At 36.7% G+C, this 27,895-nt stretch overlaps 1 protein-coding gene across 2 annotated transcripts; it reads left to right on the plus strand.

Moving 5' to 3' along the window:
- Positions 1-196: 196 nt before the first annotated feature.
- On the plus strand, positions 197-27,895 carry RGS18 (regulator of G protein signaling 18). 2 transcript variants are annotated; one of them, XM_043486110.1, is made up of 5 exons: positions 197-533; positions 1,011-1,112; positions 2,124-2,185; positions 24,203-24,369; positions 26,480-27,895. In XM_043486110.1, the coding sequence occupies exons 1-5, from the start codon at positions 415-417 to the stop codon at positions 26,735-26,737; spliced, it is 708 nt and encodes a 235-aa protein (XP_043342045.1). In that variant the 5' UTR covers positions 197-414; the 3' UTR covers positions 26,738-27,895. The 2 variants fall into 2 exon arrangements, with proteins under 2 accessions (XP_043342045.1, XP_043342046.1); XM_043486111.1 differs by lacking the exon at positions 1,011-1,112 and having other exon boundaries at positions 198-533.

The raw sequence follows: 27,895 nt of genomic DNA on the forward strand, positions 1-27,895 counted from the left end.
TGATTAGTGCAGGACTTTGCCCCGATACATTTTAACGCATACTACACACATTAAAGTCCTTTTCAAAAAGTTCCTGTGGGAAATGACAGTGTCATTTGAGTCTATTAAAGCATCATCTGGTTGCACAAACTAGAAAGAGAAGTGGCCCTGTGGTAATACTCGTCTTTATCTTGGAGACCAAGAGGCCTTTTGCAAATTTGTAGTATCATTTCCCTAAACAACTCTGGACTGAATTGTACTTTAGTTCCTCAGTTGTATATTTTTGCGAGGCAGAAACATAAGCTCTTGTTTTTTTTTTCAACTGTTGCTGACAGAATCGAGATAACTTTTTACTCCACCATGTGTAATGAGGGAGCAGCATTAACAAGTGAAAGATGTAATAAATTAGACATCTCTTCATTTTAGAGAGAGAAGATGGAAACATCATTGGTTTTCTTTTCTCAATTAAGTATGTGCGAACCAAAAGAAAAAACTATTTTCAAGTTAATACACGGTTCAGGAAAAGAAGAAACGAGCAAAGAAGCCAAAATCAGGTAAAACCATAATTTTAAAAATCAGCGTTTTACTTTTAAAAACGTGATTGACATTGAATATTCGTTAGCACTTGTTTTTAAAATATCTGGTTGAAAATATATTGATCGTACTGTTACAACTGAAAGAAAGTATTTATTAGGAGTAAACAATTGTTAAATCTAAAGTGTTCTTTAAGTCCAAAAATTTTAACCACACAGAAGAACCAGTAATAATACTTACTGAAATATAATCTCAAATATTTTATAGCCATGGGGGGTGGGGAGAAACAAGTGTATTTCACATATGCTATCTTAATTCCTCCACAAACACAGTATTTAAATAAAACTCTCAAGAAGACTACTGTGAGTGTGTCAGGAGTGGAGGTGGGTGAGAAAGGGTGTTCATGTGATTACCAGTCACAAATCTGTTTGACAGTCAGAAAGAGAGATTTTAATTGTCATCCAAATTGTCCTGAAGCTTATGCCTTTTCATTACAGAGCTAAGGAAAAAAGAAATAGGCTAAGTCTTCTGGTGCAGAAACCTGTGTTTTATGATGATACTCCCTCCAGTAGATCTGGGCAATTGGCCAAAGAAACAAGGTGAATAACTTGTAATTATTTGTGGGGACATTTTGCTGATTCTATCATTAAAGATTTAAGAAAGAGGAAATTAGGGATTCCTATTTTATTGGAAATTATACAGTAATATAAGGAAGGTTAGAGATCTCATTTCAAAAAATACTAGAAATATTCCATAAAATTAAACTATTTTAATAGCTTGAATTAAATAATCTCGTAAAAATTTAAAGATGCTCTTTTAAAATTATATGCCTGTCAATTTTAAATGATATATTTTACTCCTTATAAACTGATGAAATACTCATTAAGAGTGTGCACAATGTCACTGAAAAGTGCTATTCATCTCTTTCTTCAGTGGTTCGGAAAAAATGCCCTCGGTATAATATAAAGTAAAACACACAAAGAGATGTTTTGTCATTTTTAGGCATTTCTTTAGTTCAAAAAGAAAATGGAATAAGCTTATATACTAGGATAATACAAATTCTTCCAATCAGAAAATATGACCAATAAAAGATATAAGACAAATATATTCAACTCTCTCAATTATCAATTCTAAAACATTTATTGCATTAAACATTTCGTATTTCTTACACCTTTAAAGCTTCATTAGTCAAACTTCCTGTATCAGCTTTTTTAAAAAAATTGCTGCATATTGTGGTAAAAGTTTCAAGGAAATTGCAGTTTAAAAAAAAAGTTTGACTAAAAGATACTGTCAGTTTAGGTTCTTCTATTTGCTGAATTAAGAAAGATAACTGACCTGGTTTCTTTTTCTTTGTTTTAAACTGAAGATATGATTAGTTTTTCTGTTATAAAATAAAATAATTCAAGACAGGATAATGTTATTTTAACACATCATCTGATAGACAAAATCCAAAAGAAGTTTGACTAATATTTTTGATCTTTCATATAATAATCAAAGGAGAAATCCTGTGAAATATGACTGAAAAGAGCAGTATGATAACATATGTTGCAGCAGATATATAAATAGACTTCCTGCATGTTCCAGTATAAAACATTTTATTTCTCAAACAGAGTCTCCCCTGAAGAAGCAATAAAGTGGGGTGAATCATTTGGAAAACTGCTTTCCCATAAAGGTTAGTGCTATTTTTTCCCAAATACTTTATTCTTTAATGTAAAAGTATATGAAATTTGTGTGTAACTGTACAAAAACAGGCTGTCATAAAAATTTAGCCTGATTGAAAATGTACAGCAATCTGAGTTTCTGATCCACAAAAATAACTAAATAATAGACTAGTTAACAAATAGACAGTATTTTTGTTTAAAAATAAAGAGTATTTTTCAAATATTTTTATGCTACTATTAAAAACTACTTTTTGTGGATGAAATATTTCTTAGTGCTGGATGAATAATTTCATCCAGTTTCATCCACTGGATGAATAAAAATTTTCAGTGTTTATAATTTATGAATGAGAAATTTGGTTTTATTAAATCCCAGATTATCTATGTTATTTTTATTGTTAAGTGAACGAAAAATATAAACTAGTCCTCTTGATGGACATTTTAGAAACCTTCATGAGAAGAGATGTTGTTTTGCTTTTATAAATGTTCACTGGTTGAATCAGTCATCAGAATTTTGCAGAGGAGCTGAGGTTCAGATGGGCATTTAAGGTGGAACTTTGTAGATGAGATGGAAAGTAAGGACAAATACTGAGTTTGCTCAAGCAAGGGTTAAGAACAGGCTGCCAGAAATGCTACTTTTTAAGAGTCAACTTTCATAAGGCAGCAGGTGAGTAAGCAATTTTTTTCTTGCCTTTACTCAGATTTCTTTCAGGTAGGAAAATTGACAGGTTGAGCTGAGTAGGCAATGAAGTAAAAAAAAAAAACCCACAGGGTTCATGTTTCCCCACACTAAATCAAGCAGAGTCTGCTTAAAAAGCAACACTTTATCACTGCCAAATAGCCACAGGTTTCGTCTAGTCCACAACTTTTATTTGTTTACCCAAGTCCTTCTATCCCTCACCTCATTCTTTGACTTAGCTCAGGCTGACTACTGTTTATAGCACTGTCCGTGGTTTCCGCATCGGCGGTGTCTACTGGAAGCAGATGCTCCTATTGCTGGGTCAGCTGGGAGCTCAGTACTTGTAATTCAGCCCCAGGTACTGTGCACTGTTTGCTGAAACCAACTTTTCTAGTCTGCCTTCATGTCCTGCAGTATTCTCATCCCTAACTGTTCACCCTACTTAAGGTTTTGGTGACTAGTTCATGTTCATGGTCTCCTGAGTTTACTGACAGAGAATCCTATTTCTGCAGATAATCCCCAAAGACTCTCCTGCTTCCAATGAAAATAGGTTTTGCCTCTGAATTGTTATATTGGCTCAGAGAAAGAAAAATATAGGTAGAGAAATCAAGGCTTAAGTTTAGGCAAGGATGTCATCAGTGATGATGGAGAGCTGTGGTAAGAAAGGAAGTTTATGCTGAAAAAAGTTAATGTGTTACTCCACCCTCATTTCACTGTAGTGCTCTATCACTCCCTATTTGGAGAAAAATAATGTGAACAGATTTCTTCAACTACCCACTTTGCTTCATTCCCAATATCCAGTCACGTCTTGACTTTTGTTAAAATTCTTGCCAAATGTATGTCGAACTTGCCTCTGGTTCTCACCTCCATGGCGACTGAGTTCAGGTATTTATCTAACTACAGCCTCTGTGAAACTTTCCTCTATAATTCATGCCTTCCAAAACTTATTTCTTTTTTTTAATCTCCTATTATTTCCAACACTTGGACACGACTCAGCTCTTGAGCCTCTTCATTAGTCAGGGAAGGAAAAAAAAAGAAATGGAATTCACTTTTTTTTTTTTTTCCTAATGTGAATGTTTATTGTAAGGAAACATGACTTTTCACATGTGGATCTCCAAACCCAGCACATCACCTGGTAAATATTAAGTGCTTGAGTTATAGAACAAGATCTGTTGCTGGGAAAAATGTTAGTCCCGGGTTCCTTTAGAGATCTGAGTTCTGGTTCTCTTCTGTAGGGCTTCCCTTGTGACTCAGCTGATAAAGAATCTGTCTGCAATGTGGGAGACCTGGGTTTGATCCCTGGGTTGGAAAGATCCCCTGGAGAAGGGAAAGGCTACCCACTCCAGTATTCTGGCCTGGAGAATTCCATTGACTGTATAGTCCATGCGGTCATAAAGAGTCAGACAGGACTAAGTGACTTTCACTTCACTTCTCTTCTGTAACACAATGGTTGTATAACCTTAGTTAAGCTTCCTAATCATTTTTACATTCAGCTTCCTCAACTCTAAATGGAGATAGCAACGTCTTTAGTGCCAATATAAATAAATTTCTCTCTGGATTAAATGATATGTAAGAAGCCAATAGCTGTTTGACACTATTCAAATGTAAATGGTTTCTGTTATTATAAAAATAATTATAATCTTTTTCTGTAATAATCTTTTTCTGTTTTGTTACCTACTCCAAGCTGTATTAACATCACTTACAGGGTTAAATTTCAGTGGGAGGAACTATTATCGCTCATGATCAAAGTGCTAATTAAATTATATTGGACTTGCAAAAAATTATATTAATGGTATTCTTTTCATCAATCCCCCATATCCAGTTTTTCTAAATTGCAAATCTTATTGTAATATTAAACTATAAAACTTACAATAGTCACCTAGAAAATCTCATGGTTGCAATGGTTAAATTCAGCTCATTTCTATTGACTTAAATGTAGGCCAGAAAGAAAAAAAAAAAAAAAGAAAGTTCCTATAGTCATGCGCACACATACACACACATCAAAACACTTTATCAGATTTTACAGGATTTTCCTTTAGTTAAATGTGTAATTTTCTCAAATTCTGTATGTCATAGTTACACAAAGGAAATGGAAGTGTATTAAATTTATTCAAATAGGAAGTGAAGTGGTAAGTCAAAACAAAATACAAGAGAAATTTGAATATTTCACAAAAATGCCCAATCCTAAAACCAAAATAGAGTAATTATTGGTATTTTAAGGAATGGAGCCATAGAGTAGATGGTTCTTATGTTAGATTTTAGGGGATTAATAAAAAATTCACTGGCTGGACAAAGAGAGAAAGAGATCATCCAAGCAGAAAACCAACACAGGCACAGGCATTAAACAGTGAAATTTTATTTAGTGAACTAGAGAGAACATAATTCTTTATTGAGAAACATAATTTGAAAAAGGGTGGCTGAGGATGACAGATAATAGACAGACAAGACTAAACAGAAAAAACATTGTTTTTGCTATGCTCCACAGAAACCAAAGAATCCATGGAGTATTTTGATAATTCCACGATTATATTCAAATTTCATTCCTAAAATGTAACTAAATTCTCCTATAATTGATAAAAAGCACAAAACATAAAATCCAAGGAAATATAATCAAAGTAGGGACTTTACTTAATAATAGTGAATCAGTATTTGTTTATTAATTGTAATAAATGTACCTTACCAATATAAGATGTTAATAATAGGAGGGAACTGCAGGTGTGGTGTGAGGCAGCTCTGTCCAAGTTTCCTGACTTTTCTGTAAATGTTACCCTAAAAGCAAATGACCATCTAAAAAAAATGGACTCAAACATGTTATATAGTAAATCTAACACAACACAGTCCATAAATAATTTTACTTTTGTTCCTCATGTGTTTCTATGCAGATATTAGGATAATTTCCCCCTCCTTTCCCTGTTGATTGACAGATTTGTCTGAAATGGCAAAATAAATAATAAAAATCTGTAATTTAATGCTATTCATATATATCAATGATATAGTTTAAGAAAAACAAAAAGAATCAATCAAAAACCAGTATCAGACTATCTGTTGTTCATAATCATCAGTTTCAAATTTAGTCATCAATCTTCTTATTTATGGACTTTATGAAAATAAATGTTACCAATATGAACTTAGCAAATCAATAAATTCCAATAAAATTGTATACATATATATATATATTACACTCACACATGTAAGTGTATTTGTATGCATACATGTATATGGTTCTGCTTAAGACAGTTTTGAAAGTAAAACATTGCTGCTGAATAATATCACGTGCAAAACAATTGGCAAAATGACAAATTTTGAAAACGATTGTTTTAAAAAATGCCTATTTTTAGGCATTTCATGTTTCATGTAGGCTCTAGAAAATCATTAAATGGAAATTATGTAGATGTGTGCAAGATTTCAACAGGCAGAGAAAAAGGCAGGAAAAACGCCAGAGAAATAAGCAATTTGAATGTAACCTAGGAGAGTAAACAGGTCTCTTTCATTGAGGCAGAATAGTGAACAGACACATTAGAAGATCAAGTTGTGAACAAATTTCAGAAGAGTTTGTTAGTTAGAAGTCTTACTCTGATGGACAGAAAGGTAGAATTCTATGCATATGTTAAGGACTACATACAAGGCTGTTACAAATGTCAAAGTTAACCTCAAGGTAAGGGCTATTTTGGAAAGAAAACGGATGAACTTGATGACTGACTGACTGTGTATAGATGTTGTAAAGTGAGATGGTGAAGAAACAGATGAATAAAAAGAATGAGTCAAAGACCCCTAGATTTTGTTCTGTATTAATAGGAACATAATAGTGCCTTTTATCTATCAGAAATGGGGGGGCGAGATTTGGAGAAGGTAACAGGTTAGAGTTTGAACTTTATTGCTGATAAACTTTATCAGAAGTTTTGCAGGATTTTATAGACATACATCTAGAATATGGAAGAGTGATTGATTATAGAAAGATTTTCTAACCATCTCATATACTTGATACTTAATATTTGAAATAGAAGTTTATTTCCTGTGAAGGGAGTCTCTATCAATTTAAAAAGAAAAAACATGCCTGTTTATTTCCTTTTTTCCAGCCATTACAAATAATACCATTTTTTTTAGCCTTTTTATTAACAAGTATTGGCTTGGACTTTTTGCACCCTAAATTGTGATTATACTAAGCTTCATTTTGAGGATAATTCATAACAAGATAAGATAAAAGTAGAATATGTAAATCATCTCACCCCCTTGATTTAACAATATGAGCTGATTATACTGTGGAAAATACGTATCACTGACTTGGAGTAAAGGCTACAAGGAAATGCTCACTTCTCCTTTGGGCAAGGAAATGAGCACTTCTTACACTTTTCACCTTGTGGTTTTTCAAGTTACCCTTCCCAATTTTCAGTTACTGGTGTTCTGCAAGATAAGAGATTCCAGGGTTCTGCAAAGTTAAATTTCTGAATCAAGCTGACCTGTAACAAACAAGCAGTTACTTGATCTCCCCAAAAACAAAAGGTAAAGTCCAGTCTAAATCATAAATGGACCACACAAATACATCAATATTGCAAAAGTAACCACAACATTCTGTGGCAGGTCAAAAGCCAAATATCAAAGGAGAAGCAAGGTAACCTAGTATTTAGCATATTACACTGTACTTGGGTTTTCAGCTTCAGTTTCTTGACTTTTTGTTTCATTTGGTTTCTTGGCATCAGAAAAATACTCCAACAGATGCCAGAGTTTCAATTTAGAAGCATGCAATTACAAGCATTTTGTTTGTATGGCACACTGAGCCAGCTTCTTCCAGGGCGAATTCTAATCCCAGGTTCCATCAAGCACTTCTGGCAGAAGCATCACCACCGCTTCTTTCTGAAGAACTCTTTAGTAAGTTATTGCTTCTGTGTGAGAAATGGTTCCATTGTGACCTGACTTTATGCAGCTGCTCTGAGTGCCTAGAGAAACAGGAAATAACCAGTATGCTGGGATAATCCTGCACAACGTGGCGTACAATTATTTAAAAAGTCACTTACTTAAAGTTTTAAATAAATGAACTTTCTTCTCATTCATCATTAATTTGTTTCTCTATTTAGTATTTATTCTTCCCTATTATGTTCGTATTATGCCAACAAAATCTATTCAGTCATGATTAACTCGCCACAAGCACTTGTAGCACACAGGGCTTTTCCTAATGTTGATGCTGTGACTTCATTTCCAATGTCTGTGTCAAGCTCAAGACTAAGCACAGTAACAAAGGGCTCTGGATGATATTTCAAAGCACAGCGACTGTGCAGAGCTAACACTCATTCGTGCTCTGTGGATTCCTGAAGGATGATATTTAAGTAGCACTTACGTTATTTCTGGAAAGCTTCTAAAAGCAATCTTAAGCAATTTGGTTCCCCAGGTGGTACAGTGGTAAAGAATCTGCCTGTTAATGCAGGAGACATGGGTTAGATCCCTGGGTGGAGAAGATCCCCTGGAGAAGGAAATGGCAACACACTCTAATATTCTTGCTGGGAAAATCCCTTGGGCAGAGGAGCCTGGTGGTCTACAGTCCATGGGTTGCAAAGAGTTAGACACAGCTGAGGCACGCACACACACACACAAACACCAGAGTTAGTCACCCCTGCAATTTTCCTTCCTTAGTCATTGGTCTATACATGTCTGTCTTGCCTGTTAATCTCCATATTCCTCAACAGTCAAGACTTTGTTGTTTTATGGCACTTGAGTGATAAATGTTCTATAATTGTCATCCAAATAAACCTAGGTTCAAACCTTTGTACCATCTTTCTCCACCTGTAAGATTCAGGGCAACTTAACTCTCTGAACTTCAGCTTCTTCATCTGTATAAATGGGTAGAACAGGACTTACTCTTAACTCAAAATGGATTAAAGACCTAAATGTAAGACCAGAAACTATAAAACTCTTAGAGGAAAACATAGGCAGAACACTCGATGGCATAAATCAAAGCAAGATCCTCTCTGCCCGATCTCCTAGAGTAATGTAAATAAAAACAAAAGTAGACAAATGGGACCTGATTAAACTTAAAGCTTTTGCACAGTAAAGGAGACTATAAGCAAGGTGAAAAGACAACCCTCAGAATGGGAGAAAATGATAGCAAATGAAACAACTGACAAGGGATTAATTTCTAAAATATATAAGCAGCGCATATAACTCAATACCAGAAAAACAAAAAACCTAATCAAAAAGTGGAGAAAAGACCTAAACAGACATTTCTCCAAAGAAGAAATACAGATGGCTAACAAACACATGAAAAGATATTCAAAATCACTCTTTATTAGAGAAATGCAAATCAAAACTACAATGAGATATCACCTCACACCGGTCAGAATGGCCATCATCAAAAAGTCTACAAACACTAAATGCTGGAGAGGGTGTGGAGAAAATGAACACTCTTGCACTGTTGCTGGGAATGTAAATTGATACAGCCACTATGGAAGACGGTATGGAGATTCCTTTAAAAACTAGGAATAAAACCACAATGTGACCCAGCAATCCCTCTCCTAAGCATGTACCCTGAGGAACCAAAATCAAAAAAGACACATGTATCCCATGTTCATTGCAGAACTATTTACAATAGCTAGAACATGGAAGCAACCTAGATGTCCATTGACAGATGAATGGTTAAAGAAATTGTGGTACATATACACAATGGAATATTAATCAGCCATAAAAAGGAATGCCTTTGAGTCAGTTCCAATAAGGTGGATGAACCTCAGTTCAGTTCAGTCACTCAGTCGTGTCCAACTCTTTGTAACCCCATGAATCACAGCACCCCAGGCCTCCCTGTCCATCACCAACTCCCAGAGTCTACCCAAACCCATGTCCATCGAGTCAGTGATGCCATCCAGCCATCTCATCCTCTGTCGTCCCCTTCTCCTCCTGCCCCCAAATCCTTCCCAGCATTAGGATCTTTTCCAGTGAGTCAACTCTTCGCATGAGGTGGCCAAAGTATTAGAGTTTCAGCTTCAACATCAGTCCTTCCAATGAACACCCTGGACTGATCTCCTCCAGGATGGACTGATTGGATCTCCTTGCAGTCCAAGAGACTCTCAAGAGTCTTCTCCAACACCACAGTTCAAAAGCATCAATTCTTCAGCGCTGAGCTTTCTTCAGAGTCCAACTCTCACATCCATACATGACTACTGGAAAAACCATAGCCTTGACTAGACGGACATTTGTTGGCAAACTAATGTCTCTGCTTTTAAATATGCTATCTAGGTTGGTGATAACTTTCCTTCCAAGGAGTAAGCGTCTTAATTTCATGGCTGCAGTCACCATCTGTAGTGATTTTGGAGCCCAAAAAATAAAGTCTGACACTGCTTCCCCTGTTTCCCCATCTATTTCCCATGAGGTGATGGGACCAGATGCCATGATCTTAGTTTTCTGAATGTTGAGCTTTAAACAACCTACTATACAGAATGAAGTAAGTCAGAAAGAGAAAGATAAATATCATATTCTAGTGCATATATACTGAATCTAGAAAAAATGGTACTGAAGAATTTATTTACAGGGCAGCAGTGGAGAAACAGACATAGAGAACAGACTTACGGACATGGGGAGAGGGGAGGAGAGGGTGAGATGTATGGGAAGAGTAACATGGAAACTTGCGTTACCATGTGTAAAATAGACAGCCAACAGGAATTTGCTGTCTGGCTCAGGAAACTCAAACAGGGGCTCTGTATCAACCTACAGGGGTGGGATGGGAGGGAGACGGGAGGGAGGTTCAGAAGGGAGGGGACATATGTACATCTGTGGCTGATTCATGTTGAAGTTTGACAGAAAACAGCAAAATTCTGTAAAGCAATTATCCTTCAACAAAAAGATAAATAAATTTTTAAAAATTAAATGGAACTTCCCTAATCAAAGGCACACAGCAATGCACCAACTTATAAAAGACTCAAAACTTGCAGCTGCTGTAATTAATATCATTGCCTTTTCAGTTTATATTACAGTTTTCAGGTTCATGCTAGGTGTTTCACAAACAAGAGATAGATGAAGGAAGTTATTTTTAATGAGTAACACTTTCGGTTGTCTGGCATATGGATGATCCCCTTTAAGTGTCAATATAAAAAACAGTTTATTATACTTGAGATTTATTAATAGGAAAATAATAGCCATTTCCTCCTAAAATTGTCACAGTCATTTATCAACTGGCTTTAAGAATAATCTAGTATTTAAAAACTGATTAGTCCATGCTTCCATGTGATATATGGATAGAATAAAATGCAAAAAAAAGCCTTTTCCTTCACTGGGGTCAAAGTAACTTTATTCATAAACCCAATAAAACATATTCTTAGTTGCCTCTCTCCAATCTAGATCTGACCTGGAACAGACCGTTCTGTGGTAAGGCATTTTATTTGCTAACTTTGCTTTAATTTCCATTTAAATAGTAACAGAGGAGCAGTTAGGAACAAAAGGGGAAGAGGCAGTATCTGCACCAGGAACAGAGCAATACCTCCCAGTGACAGGCTTTGAAAAATCAGAGTGCACTTTTGCACATAACCACTTTTGCTTTCTTACAGTTACCTGAACATGTTCTCACAATCATTGTGCTGTCTCTCCTGGTAACTAGTCAAGGGATTCTCCTTGGAAATCTATTTTATAGCAGTTACCAAGCAATTTAAAAATTTCAGAATTCTATTAAAAATGCAAAGAATGTAGATAATTATGAGAGATTAATTAAGAGAGTACACATATATTTAGTATTCAATCCAGTAAAAAGTGGATGTTAATTGGAGGACAAAAGGGCAAGCATTTTAGAAATTTGAAAGAGGAAGGAAGTATGGGTGGTAAGCAGTGGTTTTTGGTTACATTAAAAATTCATCAAGGGGAATTCTCAATACATTTTTTTTAAAGTTCTGGCCAGAAGCTGGGACATGACTAAGTAATTGTCTAAAGTTTAGGTTGAGCCAATTGGTCTACAGATGGTTGTGTATGTTGTGATTTTGCTTTCACACACCTAATGTTGCCAACATTCTGTTGCAGTTTTTATTTAGGGGCTGAAAGGCCTGTTGTGCCTTAGTTTCTCTAGGATTATTAGAGAAGAAGGGGGAAGAGGGACAGAAAGTAAAACCAGAGATTGTGAAACAAAACTATCTTTCTAGTCACATAAATAGAACAGAAAGAAGTTTTCAAGCTGTTGCCAACCAGTAGCCAAATGAAGCTTATTCAGCCTGTTTTCTAAAGTCATCAGCCTGGGGCTCCAGCTTTACCCGAAGTCTTGAAAGGTTGCTGCTGTGATGGTAGTTTTCAAAAATTAAAGGAATGTAATCTTCACAATAATAATGAGTCAAACTGCTTTTTCAGACATTCAGGTACTGAGCTCCAGAGGGAGAAAGGAGTTGTGGAAAGGAAAATCAAATCAGAATACACTAAGGAACCACAGTCCCTATAAGTGCTAACGGGTCATCAAGCCAGGGTAGAACCCATAAGTCCGACCCCCTGTGTTCACTTTGACAGCTATTTTGGCTTAAAAATAATAAAAACAGAAGTAAATCATTAACTTTACTCTGAAATATACACATTTTTAGGTATCTGGGGAAAATCTATCAAAAAGCTTCAAGGAATCAGTATCCACTTATATGTCCCTGCTACATTCTGAGCAAATCACACTACTCAGCAAGAGAAATAAATCTTGAAAATCAAACACTAACTGTGCCGGAGAAGTAAGAAAAAGAGTAGCTCAATATCACCGACATTGATCGTTCTTCCTACTTTTCAGCGACTAGAGTTTGTTGACTTATCCAGGAAGCGTTCAGCACTAAGGCCTCCTAAGACAGTTGTGCTTGACCAGGAATTATCTTACTAGCATCTAATCACTGTGGACAAGCTCTGGGTTGCATGTCAGTCCTGGGATGCCTTCTCAAATTCTTATGGAGACTGACCTTTGCCTGTCTTCCTAGTTTTTTCAGTAAAGTTTAGCCGCTAACATCTGGCGCTCCAGATCAATTTACTGAGGGAAAGAAACGGCAGATACTCCCCTTATCCCAGTGCAAACACGGATGGACGGAGCTGTGAAGTAGAAGAGACCTACATGGCTCCTCCATTAGGGTAGTGTTTGGAGAGATTCCATACCTAAGAGGGAATGTCTGTAGGTTGTGTCACTTCTGGCTACTGATTTCTCACGTTAAGTGCCTGGATCTCTAATATAATCAACAGTTGCTTTCAACATTAAAAAAGTGCTTCATGCCAAAGAGGACAAGTTCCAGATATAGAAGAAATACATGGTGATATACAACACATGATTTGAGGACTGCATTTGTTTCCTGTGGCTGCTGTAACAAATGATGGCAACTTTAGGGACTCAAAACAACTCAAACATATTATCTTGTAGTTTTGGAGGTCAGGAGTATAGCATGAACCTCACTAGAAAAAAATCAAGGTGTCAGCACACTTTCGTTATGTTTTGAAGGTCTGGGGGAGAATCCCTTTCCTACTCACCTGGGTTCCCAACAGAACTCAGTTCTTTGAAATTTTGGACCAATGTCTCCTTAATCCTGCTCTAATTAAGGTCATCTTCACCTTCTGGGAGCCACCACATTCTTCGGCTTGGGAACATCTTCTTCCATCTTGGAGGGCAGTAGCAGTGTTCCTTACACTGCACCTCTCTAGTACACTTCTCTGCCCTCCTCTTCCACTTTGAAGGGTTGAGTGATTAGATTGGGTCTGCCTGGATAATTTCCCCCTCTCAAGGTCCTTAATCTTAGTCATATTAGCAAAGTATTTTCTCCACAGTGAGGTAACATACTCACAGGTTCTGAGAATTAGGCATGGACTTCTTTGGAGGACCGTCGCTCTACCTCTGACAGAAAATGTTGCCTTCTAGAAAAAGTTACACTTCTACACTACGTTTGTTTGAAAAGTGAGATCTGGGACAATTGTGTTTATAAGAATATCAGTTTCCTCAGCTATGTAGATGAACGTAGGATATATTCTAGACATCTGTTGTGAATACTAAATGTAATCATGCATATAAACAGCACTCAGCCCTCAAAACCTCTAAACATGTTATAAATGCAAACCCTTTTAGCTATCGCCATAATTCTACCATATCCATTTTTCTTGCTTCACTCAGTATGGAACTTATTATATTACAAATAACTATGGACAATGAAGAATACTTCTAGAGACCAGTGAATAGAAGAAACGAATATAAGTTGAGAATAAATTGAGTAGACAAAGAAAGCTATCATTTACTTCACAATTTTTTTAGCCTTAATGCTAGAATATATGTTTCTCCCTCTTTAAATTGCTGAATATTTTGTTCAGAATCTTTACAACTACGACCATTGGTCTATAATTTTCTTTTCCTTTTTCTTTCTTAATTTTTATTTCTGGGGTGGTATTCATGTTATAATTTTTAAGTTTTGGTATTAAAAGTTATTCTCTCCTCTTAAAATAAGAAGGAAATTATTCATCCCTCCACTGTTTTCTGGAAGTCATGTAAGATTATAATTTTTTTTTCTTACATTTGTGATGAAATTCGCCAAATCTGGGCCCAAAGATTTTTTTTTGAGGGGGAGGGGAGGGATCTTTATTATAAAGATCTATTTATTAATTAGAGCCTCATATTTTCCACTTCAGTGTCAGTTTGGATAGGTTTTTTTTTTCAAATAATATTCCCATTTTAAATTACATTTATTGACATAAAGTCATTCATAGTATTTACTATCTTTGTAATATCTCTAAGATTCTGTGATAATACCACTCATTTGCTTCCTACTATTAAACAGCCTCACTTGGGGTTCTGTTTTGAAAGAAATAACTTTCAGCTTTGTAAGTTTTCTCTGTGCTTTGTTTTCTTATATAGACTTCTGCTATGTTTTTATGAATTTTTCCTTCTACTTATGGAGGTCTTAATTTGCTTCTGGTTTTCAAGCTTCTTAAAGTAGAAACTTGGACCATGTTTTATTAGTAAAGTACAGCATTTCATGCAGTAAATTTCCCCATAAATACAGTTTAAACTATATTTCACAAATTTTGATGTGCTATATTTTTATAATTATAGTTTCTAATCTCTCTGGTGATTTCTTCTTTGACCTATAAATTATTTACATGTATAATTTTATTTCCAAATATTTGGGGACTTTTATAGCTATGTTACTAGTTGATTTTGATTAAAACCCTTATGGGCAAAGGACATACTTTGTAAGATATCAATTTTTTTAAGTTTATTTAAATTCATTTTACATCCTAGCTTGTTTTCCATCTTGGATAATCTTCCTCGTATATTTGAAAAGATGTGTTTGGTAGAATGTTGTATAGTTATCAATTAGGTCAATTTAGTTGATGTTCAGGTTTTATATATTCTCATTGACATTCTACTTGTTCTATAAATTTATGAGTGGATAGAATTAAAATCTATATCTCTAATTGTGACTTTTTCCTACTATCCTTAGATTAAATAATTTTTACCTACTTATCTTCTGGGTCTACTGATCTTTTCAGGCAGTCTTTAATCTGTTGTCACACTCATCCAATGAATTTTTTCCTTCAAATATTTTCCATTTTAGTTCTATAATTTCCATTTGATTGTTTTCTATGTAAGTTTAATTTCTCTGCTGCATTTTTGCATCTATCCACTGATTGTGTCTTTTTTAAACCTTACATTCTTCAACATATTAATAATAGCTTTTATAACATCCTAAGTCCAATTTCCAACATTTCAGATACGTTGTGGTCTCTTGACTACTTTTGTTATTGATAATAGGTCACATTAGGTATTTCTTGCATGCCTAATAAATATTTATTGCATATGAGCAAGGAGGAAGGTATAGAAGTCTAGATTATGCTGTCTTAGATTATGTTATTATTTTTCTGATTAAATCACTGGTGGATCCCCTTGATTATTTCTTATCAGTTTGATCTTTAGAACAAATCTCTTTTCAATGTATATTAGTTTGAGGACAAAGACTTTGCCTTTAAGCATAGTATTTAGACAAGAACATGACCTTGGTGGGGTGTCTCCATTATGGCTGGGTCAGAACTCTAGCCTCCCATACCTACACAAATTCCTGATCTCCATTTACCTGTCAGCCTCACAGCAGCTACACTCTTCTGGGCTTCACAGAGTTTGCCCTGCCCATGTACAGTGTGACCCTCAGCCAAGAATTGGCAGAGAACCTGCATGTAGACATCCAGGGACCCTTTGCATATTTATTTTTTCTTACTACCCTGACCCATAAATTCCAAACATATTATGATCCCCAAACTCATTTCTGCCTCCTCAACAAGATTTTTAACTTTATTGAGCTCCATCTGCATCCATTCCAGCCTTATATGTACTCTCATGTAAAAAGGAAGAGCAAACCTAGGGGTCACTTCATATGTTTCTCTTCTCACACTGCTCCCAGGCCTTGTTGCCAGTTATACTCTGTGAAAATGACTGTTTTGATATTTTGTCTAGTTTTATGGCTCAGTTCAGTTCACTCCAGTCAGTGTCATGTCCGACTCTTTACAACCCCATAGACTGCAGCACGCCAGGTGTCCCTGTCCATCACCAACTCCCAAAGTTTACTCAAACTCATGTCCGTTGAGTTGGTGATGCCATCCATAGGTTTTATGGTTATATGCTGTCAAAAGGCAAATTTGGTTCTTGTTACTCTATTATGGCCCTCTTCTTTTTTATAGTGTGAATGCAATATCTCTTTCTCTTTAAGGTGAGACTCTAGTTTAAAAATCAAAGCAAGGGTTTTGTCTACTGGGTACTGAAACAGGAGGGAAGGGGGCCGGGCACAACTTTTGAAAGAATGACATAGCCTGAGGACACAACAAAAACCAATAAGAATCAAATGGGTCCAAGATGGCAGACAAGTCAACTTTAACTAGACCTTGATCCTCAATCAGCAAGCTAAATGAAACACCCAGAGGCACCATGACAGTTCCAAGGCACCATCAAAAGACCAAAAAGTGGGCAGTGACCCAACTCCTGAAAATCTCCACCCCTTCCCCAGAAGAGTTGGAATAACCCACCCACTCATTCTGTTCATTTCAGTTCAGTTCAGCCACTCAATCATGTCCAATTCTTTGAGACCCCATGGACTGCAGCATGCCAGGCTTCCCTGTCCATCACCAGCTCCCTGAGCTTGCTCAAATTCATATCCAGCTAGTTGGTGATGCCATCCAACCATTTCATCCTCTGTTGTCCCCTTCTCCTCCTGCCTTCATTCTTTACCAATATCAGGGTCTTTTCTAATGAGTCAGTTCTTCACATCCCACTCACTATCTTATGAAATTAGCCAGCCCATAAAAGCTAACCACGCCACATTTCACAGGCTCACTCACCCTCTGTGATGGCCCATGCTGTCTGTGGAGTGTGTTTCTGAACAAATCCACTTCTTATCTATCACTGTGATAAGACAACAAGAACCCGAGTTTCATTACTGTGGGTTTTGGCTGGGTCTGAGTCCCAGCCATGTGAGTTAGAGTCCCAAGCAGGGTTTTGGTCCAGTTCAAATCCTGGCACATGTGTTCAAGTCCCAACATGATGAAACATTTTCAGCACTACTGGATCTCCAAAACCTAGATCAGTGTCCAGGAAATACTTAGCACTCAATAAATATTTTTTTCTCAATAAATTAATGAGTTGCTCGGTGGGAAATTTGGGATGACAACAAATTTATTTGATAAAATAGTTGACAAAAAAATTGGGAATATGCTTGAATAACCCACAGTGATATCCAAAATGGAGCTATGTACCTCCAGGAAGGCTTGTCAACTTACCTGAAGCCACACAGGCTGGCATTTTCCACAAAAAGCTAACCTTGCAGACTTGAATAGGAGCATGTCAAGAAGGACCCAACACTCAGTAGAGGCTCGCTTTGGCAAAACTCATGAGGTAGATATTTCTTAATAATATAGATTCAGAAATAAAACTGTCACTGGTAGCCACTTCTCTTCTGTGCACTCAAGAAAGGAGCCAAACCGTAGTAAGATTTTTGCTTGACAAGCTTGAAATTAGAACATTAATTAAATGTTTAAAGGCATCACACTAAAATAAGGATTGACTTCTTAAATGGACTAGTATATTGTTAACTTCATATCTTTGGTGTCCATATGTATAATTGGACAAGATTCTTTGTGTTTTTTTTGTTTATTGCTGTTTAATGTTTCCTGGCTCTGACAATTTCTTTAAAAAGTATTCTAGAACTAAGTATTCTAGAACTGATATTTCATTAAATAAACAAAAACATACCCTAGAACTTTTGTTATTTTTAATGAAATGTTGTACTTTTCCTTTGTATTCAATTATTGCTTAATTGAGTGTTTTCTTCATGCTGAGGGTTTTTGTTTTTTTTTTTGGCAAATAAGATAAGGATCTTCCTCTCATGAATCTCATGATATAGAATGAGAAACAAAAATAAGCAAGCAAACTTTGCACACAATATTTGTTACCCAGTGTAACAGGAAGTCATATATGAAGGACACCCAACTTACCCTTGAGAGACTGGTGAAATCTTTCCAGATTTAAACCTCAATGGCTGATACAGACTAACCTGATGAAACCTGACTGATAAAATTGGAGTAGGAAGAGAAAATGTTTCCAATAGAAGCTAAAGACATGTGGGAAAATGGCACAGGAGTGGAACTCTAAGTTATTTCACTATGCTTGGAGCTTAAAGTGTGAAAAAGATAGTGGAATGAGAATAAGGCATTGCTGGGAAATTTTAAACAGTGAAGAAACATATTTAAATTTGTACTCTAGAAAGGTATTACTAACTAGAATGTGGATAATAAACTAGGAAAGTGGAGGGTTGGGAGAGAGGGAAGCAAGAGAAGACTGGAGATGGAATCATCAATTATTAACAGAAGGTAGTTAAAATTAGCTATGTAAAAGATTATCCTGATCTGAATAAAGGTAATTCCAGATTGCATTAAAATGAAAAGACAGGAGGACTCTCCTGGCGGTCCAATGGCTAAGAGTCTGTGCCCCCAAAGCAGGTGGCCTGGGTTTATTCCCTGGTCAGGGAACTAGATCCCACATACAGCAACTAAGAGTTCTCACATGTAACTAAAGATTCCACATGTCACAACTAAGACCCAGCACAGCCAAATAAAATAAATAATTAAATATTAAAAAAAGAGAGATGCATGATATATGAAGGAGATAAAGTTGACAAGATGTGATTATCAATTGGGTTGAGAAGAAAAAAATGGGGATCTGTGAGGATGTCAGCGTTGTGGGTTATGATGTTGAGTCGATGGTGTCATTAAATGGAAACATTCTGGGAAGCTTTGGGGTGAAGATAATGAATTCAGCTGTGATGTGATTATTGTGGTGGGAAATTCAGTGAAGGTGTTTATCAGGTAATATAAGCTTGGAGGTCAGGAAAGAGATCTGAGCTAGAGATGATTTCTGAAAGTCATCAGCATATTCATTGTCTTGAAGTGTTGAAGTAATTGTCCTGGAAATACAATTAAACGGAAGAATGAAGAAGGATAAATTGAGAAGTATTCAGAAAGGCAATTGTTGTTGTTTAGTCGCTAAGTCAAGTCCGACTCTGCAAACCCATGGACTGCAGCACGCCAGGTTTCCCTGTCTTTCACTCTCTCCCAGAGTTTGCTCAAACTCATGTCTATTGAGTTGAGGATGCCTCCAACCATCTCATCTTCTGCCGTCCTCTTCTCCTCCTGCCCTCAGTCTTTCCCAGCCTCAGGGTCTTTTCCAAAGAGTCAGCTCTTCGCATCAGGTGACTAAGGTATTGGAGCTTCAGCTTCAGCATCAGTCCTTCTGGTGAATATTCAGGGTTGATTTCCTTTAGGATCATGACTCATTTAGCTCATGACTGGTTTGATCTCCTTGCTGTCCAAAGGACTCTGAAGAAAAGCAACAGTCAGAGGAAAAAGAAGAAACTCAAAAGTGTAAGTGCTATAGAAAAATTATAAACATATCTTTGTCTGCTGACATAGAGAGATGAAGTAATATATGGATTGGAAAGAAAGTTTTCCACTGAATATAACAGTAAGTCATTTTGGTAAAAATTATTTAAGCCAAGTGTTGAGTAGAAACCACACTTTAGTGCTTAGGGAAGTAAATGAGTGGAGGGGATTAAGAGACCAACAACTGTATAAAGCTTACTCAAAAGACTTTGTATTTGCAAGGGGGAAGATATAAATCAGTAGCCAGAGAAAGCTGAGGTTAAGAGAAAATTTTCTTTTAATGATTTCATATGATGAGATTAAAATTATTTTGTTCTAATTAAAATTAAATTTAACTCAAATTTATTTTTGAGTTTTATTGTTTTCCAAGATTATTTGTAACACCTTATCTTGCCTGTAGGTGCCAGCAATATGCATAAAATACAGAGGAAGGTAAGAGGGAAAGGAGTTTCAGGGAAAATGTTATAAGAAGAAGATACAGGAGAATAGACTAAAAAAGGGAAATAGAAAGAGGGGACAAAAGGAGAAGACTGTAAAGAATCCCTGTGAACATCACATTTAACCGGGGAACAAACAATGTTAAGCCAGAGCAGACAATTACATTAAAGTGATTGGATGGTATAAATTAGGAGGTATGCTGTCCTAGAATCCTAGGAAGAAGAATATTTCAAAAAGGAGGATTATTGTTATTATCAAATGCTGCCAAGTGAGAAATCCAGACAGAACTCATGCCTCCTGCAATTTCCTTTTGTAATAACTCACCTGTAAGAGTAGAAAGAGAAGCCACAACCACATGAGAGTTGGATCACTAAAAAATCTGAGCACTGAAGAATTGATGCTTTCACACTGTGGTGCTGGAGAAGACACTTGAGAGTCCCTTGGACTGCAAGGAGATCAAATCAGTCAATCCTAAAGAAAATCAACCCTGAATATTCACAGGAAGGACTGATGCTGAAGCTCCAATACTTCGGCTACCTGAAGTGAAGAGTTGACTCATTGGAAAAGACTCTGATGCTGAGAAAGATTGAAGGTAGGAGGAGAAGGGGGAGACAGAGGATGAGACAGTTGGATGGCATCATCAACTCAACAGACATGAGTTTGAGCAAACTCAGGGAGACAGTGAAGGACAGGGAAGTCTGGTGAGCGGTAGTCCCTGGGGTTGCAAAGAGACAGACATGACTTAGTGACTGAATGAGTGGAGAACAAATCTAAAGAAAGATTACTGGGAATCATTTGTATCCAACTCAAATGTGAATTCCACTGTGAGAATTTATCTGAAAAATCTAAAAGGAACATTTTTATCTTTTATTAATACTCCTACAATGAATGCCCTCTTCTCTGTTTCAATACCATACAGCTGAACAGCTTCACTTCTCTTATCCCAGAGAAATAAAATCTTATATGTCTATATTAAAAGATGTATACATATATGTTTATAGCAACCTTATTGATAATAGCTCCCTAAAACCTTCAATGACAAGTGGAAGTGAAAGTGACAGTCGCTCAGTCGTGTCCGACTTTTTGTGACCCCATGGACTGTATACACTGCCAGGCTCCTCTGTCCATGGAATTCTCCAGGCAAGAATACTGGAGTGGGTAGCCATTCCCTTCTCTAGGGGATCTTTCCAATCCCGGGATATAACCCAGGTCTTCTGCACTGCAGGCAGATTCTTTACTGTCTTAGCTACCAGGAAAGCCTTCAATAGTTCAATGGTAATGGTTAAACAAATCTACATCATGGAATACAACACAGCAATGAAAAGGAGGAAATTATTGATATATTGATGCCTCTCCAGAGAGTCATGATAGATGAAAAAAGCCACCCCAAGCAATATATACTACTTGATTCCTCTTATATCATATTCTTGAATTAAACAAATTATTACAATGAAGAACAGATTATTGATTCCTAAAGTTTAAGGAGAGGTTGGATATGGGGAAAATGTGAGTATAACAGTAAAGAAGCAACAGGAAATATCCTTGTAATCATGGAAATATTCTATATCTTAACTATATCAGTATCATTATCCTATTTGTGATATTTTACTACAGTTTTATAAAATGTTATATCAGTGGAAGCTGGGTAAAGGGTACATGGGCTCTTTTATGTCCTATAACTACATGTAAATATACAATTTTCTCAAAGAAGTTTAATGTAAAAAATATCTGTAAGTCAAAAAGACTAGAATATTGTAAATAATTGAAAGAGAACTAGTTTTAAAGTCAGGTTGTCTTAATGTTGAATTCTGAGTCTGCCACAGTTTTAGCTATGAAACTTTACCTAATTGAGCTTTAAAAATATTTTAATCATCAAGATCATCAATACCCTTATCACAATCACCATCAAAACTCAGAGTACTTACTATGTGCCAGTTTCTGTTTTAACCACACTTTGCACATTTTGTCACATTTAATTCTCTAAACAGCTCTATCAGGCAGATGCTATCATTATCTTCATTTTAATACTGAGAAACCAAGTCACGGAAAGGAAAAGCAATTCACGCAACACCACCTAAGATAAGATAAGAAAGTCACTCAGTCGTGTCCAACTCTGTGACCCCATGGACTGTATGTAGTCCATGGGATTCTCCAGGCCAAAATACTGGAGTGGGTAGCCTTTTCCTTCTCCAGGGGATCTTCCCAACCCAGGAATCGAACCCAGGTCTCCTGCATTGCAGGTGGATTCTTTACCAGCTGAGCCACAAGGCAATCCCACATAGTCACTAGCTGAACAAGAACTTGGACCCTAGCAGTCTTCCATAAGACTTGATACTTGCCCCTAATGTTCACGGGTTTCAGGACAAAAGTGAAAATGGAGGCCCCATACTACATTTCTAGATGCTTAACAGTTATCAGTCAGTTCAGTTCAGTTGCTCAGTCGTGTCCGAGTCTTTGCAACCCCATGAATCGCAGCATGCCAGGTCTCCCTGTCCATCACCAACTCCCGGAGTTTACTCAAACTCATGTCCATCGAGTTGGTGATGCCATCCAGCCATCTCATCCTCTGTTGTCCCCTTCTCCACAGTTATAGATCAGGCTAATAAACCTTTAAAAGCAGATACTCTATCCTTCTGTTTTGATACTTGGCAGATTAAGTTTGATTTTCAGATTCTCATACTCTTCTCAGTTCTACCCCAATAGCAAAGCCTGCCTTCTTTCACTTTCCACCCATGGTTTGGTGCCACATTGTGAGATGCCGCCTATCACATTTGGGTGAGCACACTAGCATGCAAATTCAAGTCCTGTCCACATCCAAGCCTTGGAGTGTGCATTCCACTGGATCAGGTGCCTTTGGTGGATGAACTTGGCAGAGTCTATGTAAATCCTGGAAACACAAAGTCTTTTTTACAGAGAATTCTAAGGCCCTGAATTTAAGAAGCATGGTCTAGAAGTTGTGATGGTCTCCAGCAGGAATGGCTCCTTGGCTGTATAGAATAACCCTACCACACACAGCCCAGGGAGAGATATGGCTGAAAGAGACACAAGTGTCAGCGTGTGTGCATGCTCAGTCATGTCCGACTGTTTGCAAACCCATGGGCTGTAGCCCACAGAGCTCCTCTGTCCATGGGATCCCCAGGCAAGAATACTGGAGTGGATAGTCATTTCCTTCTCCAGGGAATTTTCCCTACCCAGGGATTGATCCCATGTCTCCTACATTGGCAGGTCAATTCTTTACCACTGAGCCACCAGGAAAGCCCAAAGATCCCTGTTCCTCATGTCTAAGTTTGATACTGGACTTATTTCAACAGAAATGGTACTTCTTTTTCATAGTCATGAAGAAATCAGCTAATTCATACATGGTCCATCATTGGAAAAGACCCTGGTGCTGGGAAAGATTGAGGGCAGGATGAAAAGGGGGTGACAGAAGATGAAATGGTTGGATGGCACCATTGACTCAATGGACATGTTTGAGCAAACTCTGGGATACAGTGAAGGATAGGGAAGGACATTGACTCAATGGACAGGGAAGGACATTGATTGAATGCACAGTTTGAGCAAACTCCAGGAGATAGTGAAGGACAGGGAAGCCTGGCGTGCTGCAGTCCATGGGTTCTCAAAAAGTCAGTTATGACTGAACAACTGAACAACAACTCTCATACATTACACAGATGTATGCTGTGTAATGAAGAAAGTGAAAGTGTTAGTCACTCAGTCTTGCCTACTGTTTGTGACCCCATAGATCCTACAGGTTCCTCTATCCATGGAATTCTCCAGGCAAGAATATTGGAGTGGGTAGCCATTCCCTTCTCCAGGGGATCTTCCTGACCCAGGGATCAAACCCAAGTCTTCTGCATTGCAGACAGACTCTTTGAGCCATCAGGGAAGACCAAGATGTGTGCTACTGCCCTGAATGAGAGAGAAGACAGCACACCTCTTCTGCTAACAGTCATGATAAACTTTAATATAAAGTAATATGTTTTCTCAGAATGAATATTTTATAGTTAAAATATGTCATGTCTTTTCTTGGTAGATGGGCTGGAGACTTTTACCAGATTTCTTAAAACTGAATTCAGTGAGGAAAACATTGAATTTTGGATAGCCTGTGAAGATTTCAAGAAAAGCAAAGACCCTCAACAAATAATTCGTAAAGCAAAAGCAATATATGAGAAATTTATACAGAATGATGCTCCACAAGAGGTAAAGATGATTCTAAAAATGTACATTTGTTTGAAAACTTTTTGAGAGAATATGACTTCATCAAATCAGTACTTCTGTACATTCTACCTCATTTTATTGCCCTTCACTTTTACTGCATTTTGCAGATACTGTGTTAAATTAAAGGTTTGTGACAGCCCTGCCTTGAGCAAATATATCAGTGCCATTTTTCCAACAGTATTGGCTCACCTCCTGTCTCTGTGTCACATTTTGATAATTTTTGCAATATTTCTTGCTTTTACATCATTGTTATGCTTATTATGGTGATCTGTAATAAGTGTTCTTTGATATTACTACTATGACTTGCTTAAAGCTCAGATGATGGTTAGCCTTTTTTTTTTTTTTAGCAATAAAGGATTTTTATTTAAGGTATGTAGATTGTATTTTCAGTCATAATTCCACTGCACATTTAGACTATCACATAAACATAACTTTTTATGCACTAAGAGACCAAAAAATTGTGTGACTTGCTTTAGTGAGATATTCTCTTTATTGAGGTAATCTGGAAGGGAACCCAAAACATCTCTGAGATATGCTTGTATATAGGTTTCTATATACAAACAGAATGCATTATAAGATAAATAAGATAAAGATACTGCCATGGAAAGAAAGGTATAATTGAAATTACTCCTTGAGATATTTTTATTCTAGACTAAGAGTGAACATTAAGATTTGTTTATCATATTAATCACAGCACAAGTAACCTCTTGTAGAAACTAAACATTTTTACACGTGGTGAAGGTACAAGAAATCAAGAAGCTTGTGTCATATACCATTTTAATGTTAGTTCACATACCTGTGAAAAGTTTAAGTTGCCCTATAATTATCCCCATACCTTAAAATAGATGAAAAGAAAATTTCATAATAGAAAGATAAGCTAAACCTAATGTGGTAATGAATTCAAGTGAAAAAACAATTGTGATTTTTTTTCTTTTTTGACTGCAAGCTCAGTATGAGGTAACTGTATGAAAGAATTACTAAAATGGCTAATAAACTATCAAGTATTACTTGATTATCCTTGAATATGAATTAGAGTTTCTATATTTCTAGTATGTGTTCAATAAATAGAGTTTTTTCACTGAAGGATAGAACTTGTAGTCTGTCACTGTTAAGATTTCTGTTTGACTATAAATTGGTATTGTCCACGAAGTAGCATTGCCTGTATAGACATCATTTTGCATGAAATGACACTTATTTTCTTAGTTTCAGTGTGTTTCAATCTGTTTTGTGTTTCAATGTATTATCCTGTTTTCCCCAAGGCCAAACTTATACACAGGTAAACAAAAGGGCTTCCCAGGTGGCACAGTGGTAAAGAATCTGCTTGCCAATGCAAGAGATGCAAGACACTCAAGTTTGATCCCTGGGTTGGGAAGACTCCCTGGAGGAGGAAGTGGCAACCCGCTCCAATATTCTTGCCTGGGAAATCCCATAGTCAGAGGAGCCTGGCGGGCTACAGTCCATGGGGTCTTAAAAGAATGGGACAGGATTGAGTGACTGAGTATGCACACATGCAAACAAAGGCAGCTGGTTATGTGGTGTTACCCATCAAAGAAAAGGAAGAAACCTACCTGAAAACTAAAAATTTACCACCAAATATGTCATCAGCACTTTGATAAAAAAACCTTAAAGATTTTATGTCTTTAAAAGATAGGCATTTTCAACACACGTGTACTTATAGGTATATAATAAAATGAAAAAAGCACTGAAATATAGCAAAAGCCTCACATTGAAATCCCAAATATGTCCCAAACACACTGTTAACCTTCAGGCAAAATAATTTAATTTCTACAAAGTTTAGTTTCCACTTTGAAAACGAGTTGAATCTAATGATCTCTAGGGTATGTACCAGTTCAATGGTCCATGATGCTGCATTAGCAGGGACCGAAAGAACAGGCTCACAGGAAGAGAAGAGCCAATGAAATGACAGCCCAGAATGAATCACTGGATTCCTAGGCCCACAACAGAAAACTCACCTGGCATCCAAGCGCAGTTTGCCCTCTCTGACCTGGAATCAGTCCTGTACTTCTGTTTCTCAATGTGTTTACTTAAGGAGACTGACTGTAATTACCATATTGTTGTTATTATTATCCAGGTTAACCTTGATTTTCACACCAAAGAAATCATCTCCAAGAGCATCACCCAACCCACCCTCCACAGTTTTGATGTTGCCCAAAGCAGAGTATATCAGCTCATGGAACAAGACAGTTACATGCGTTTTCTGAAATCTGACATCTATTTAGACTTGACAGAAGGAAGATCACAGAGACCAACAAATCTTAGAAGACGATCGCGTTCATTTACCTACAATGAATTCCAGGATGTAAAGTCAGATGTTGCCATTTGGTTATAAAGAAAATTATTTTTGCTCATTTTATTCATAAGCTTGTTCATTTGCTTCTAAGATATAGCATGTTTATGTTAACAAACGGGTATGTCTTTCAAAATAAGTGTGTCATTTGAAATGATTTTAAAAATGCAAATCAAAACTGTTATTTGTCTAACAATATACACTATATCTGCCAAGATATTCTGTAAAAGCTTCTATTCAACTTCATTTCATTCATAGTCAGAAAGCTGCTTAATTAAAAGGCAGTAAGGAAGTAATAACAGTGTTGTACAAGATTGTAAAGTTAAGTAAAGGTTAAACTTTTGCAAAATTGTCAACAGATTGACCAATTATCGAGTTTGAAATTTTTTCTAGAGGCAGACTATACAATGCTCAGATAGATGTGTATTGTCTATGACACTTTCTATAATGATGAAGCTTCTCTATGGCTTGATTATAGAAAGTATAGCAGCAATCCAGTTCTCATAATGGGAGAGGATGACCATTTGTTCTTGGGTGACTAATCCTGGCTCTTGAATAGCAATCTATCACCTCTGGTTATAAACCAGCACCAGAAACTTTTGGGAGGACACATTCATCTCTACAGAACTTCCAGATCATTAATAAGCTAGGTTGATCACTGATAATGTGGTCCACATTTGGGCTCATTCCAAAGTGAGCACAGACTCACCCAGTCACACAGGGCCACCACTGCTGGTCACAGAAACATGACCAGATGATGCAATAGCTCCAGGGAGGAGCATCTTCTCATCTGTGAGGGGAACTTGCCACAAAACAGTGGGTAGTCCGTCATTTCAATAATGACCAGAAGAGGTTTATCCCCTGAGGAGCCTTCATTTTTGGAATGAGAAGAAATAAAAGAGCAAGGAGTCCAAGGCCCTGAGAACTCAGGCATCTGCCACATTGGCTTATATTCAGAAAGTGTTCTTCCACTGATCATGTTTTTGTTCCAAATCTCATCTCACTGAATAATTTAATACTATACTATTCAAATAAGATGATGCTAATAGTTATATATTTCTCTTCCTATAAATGTGTGTGGCATGGTCTGTAAATGTTGGTATTTAAAGATGCCATACATTTGGTTTTGGCAAATATTTTAGTTGAACTGTAAAATATAAGCCTGTATATCACCTATAGAAATAAATATTTTTAAATTTC

This window comes from Cervus canadensis, chromosome 13, assembly GCF_019320065.1.
Source record: "Cervus canadensis isolate Bull #8, Minnesota chromosome 13, ASM1932006v1, whole genome shotgun sequence".
NCBI classification, from domain to species: Eukaryota; Metazoa; Chordata; class Mammalia; order Artiodactyla; family Cervidae; genus Cervus; species Cervus canadensis.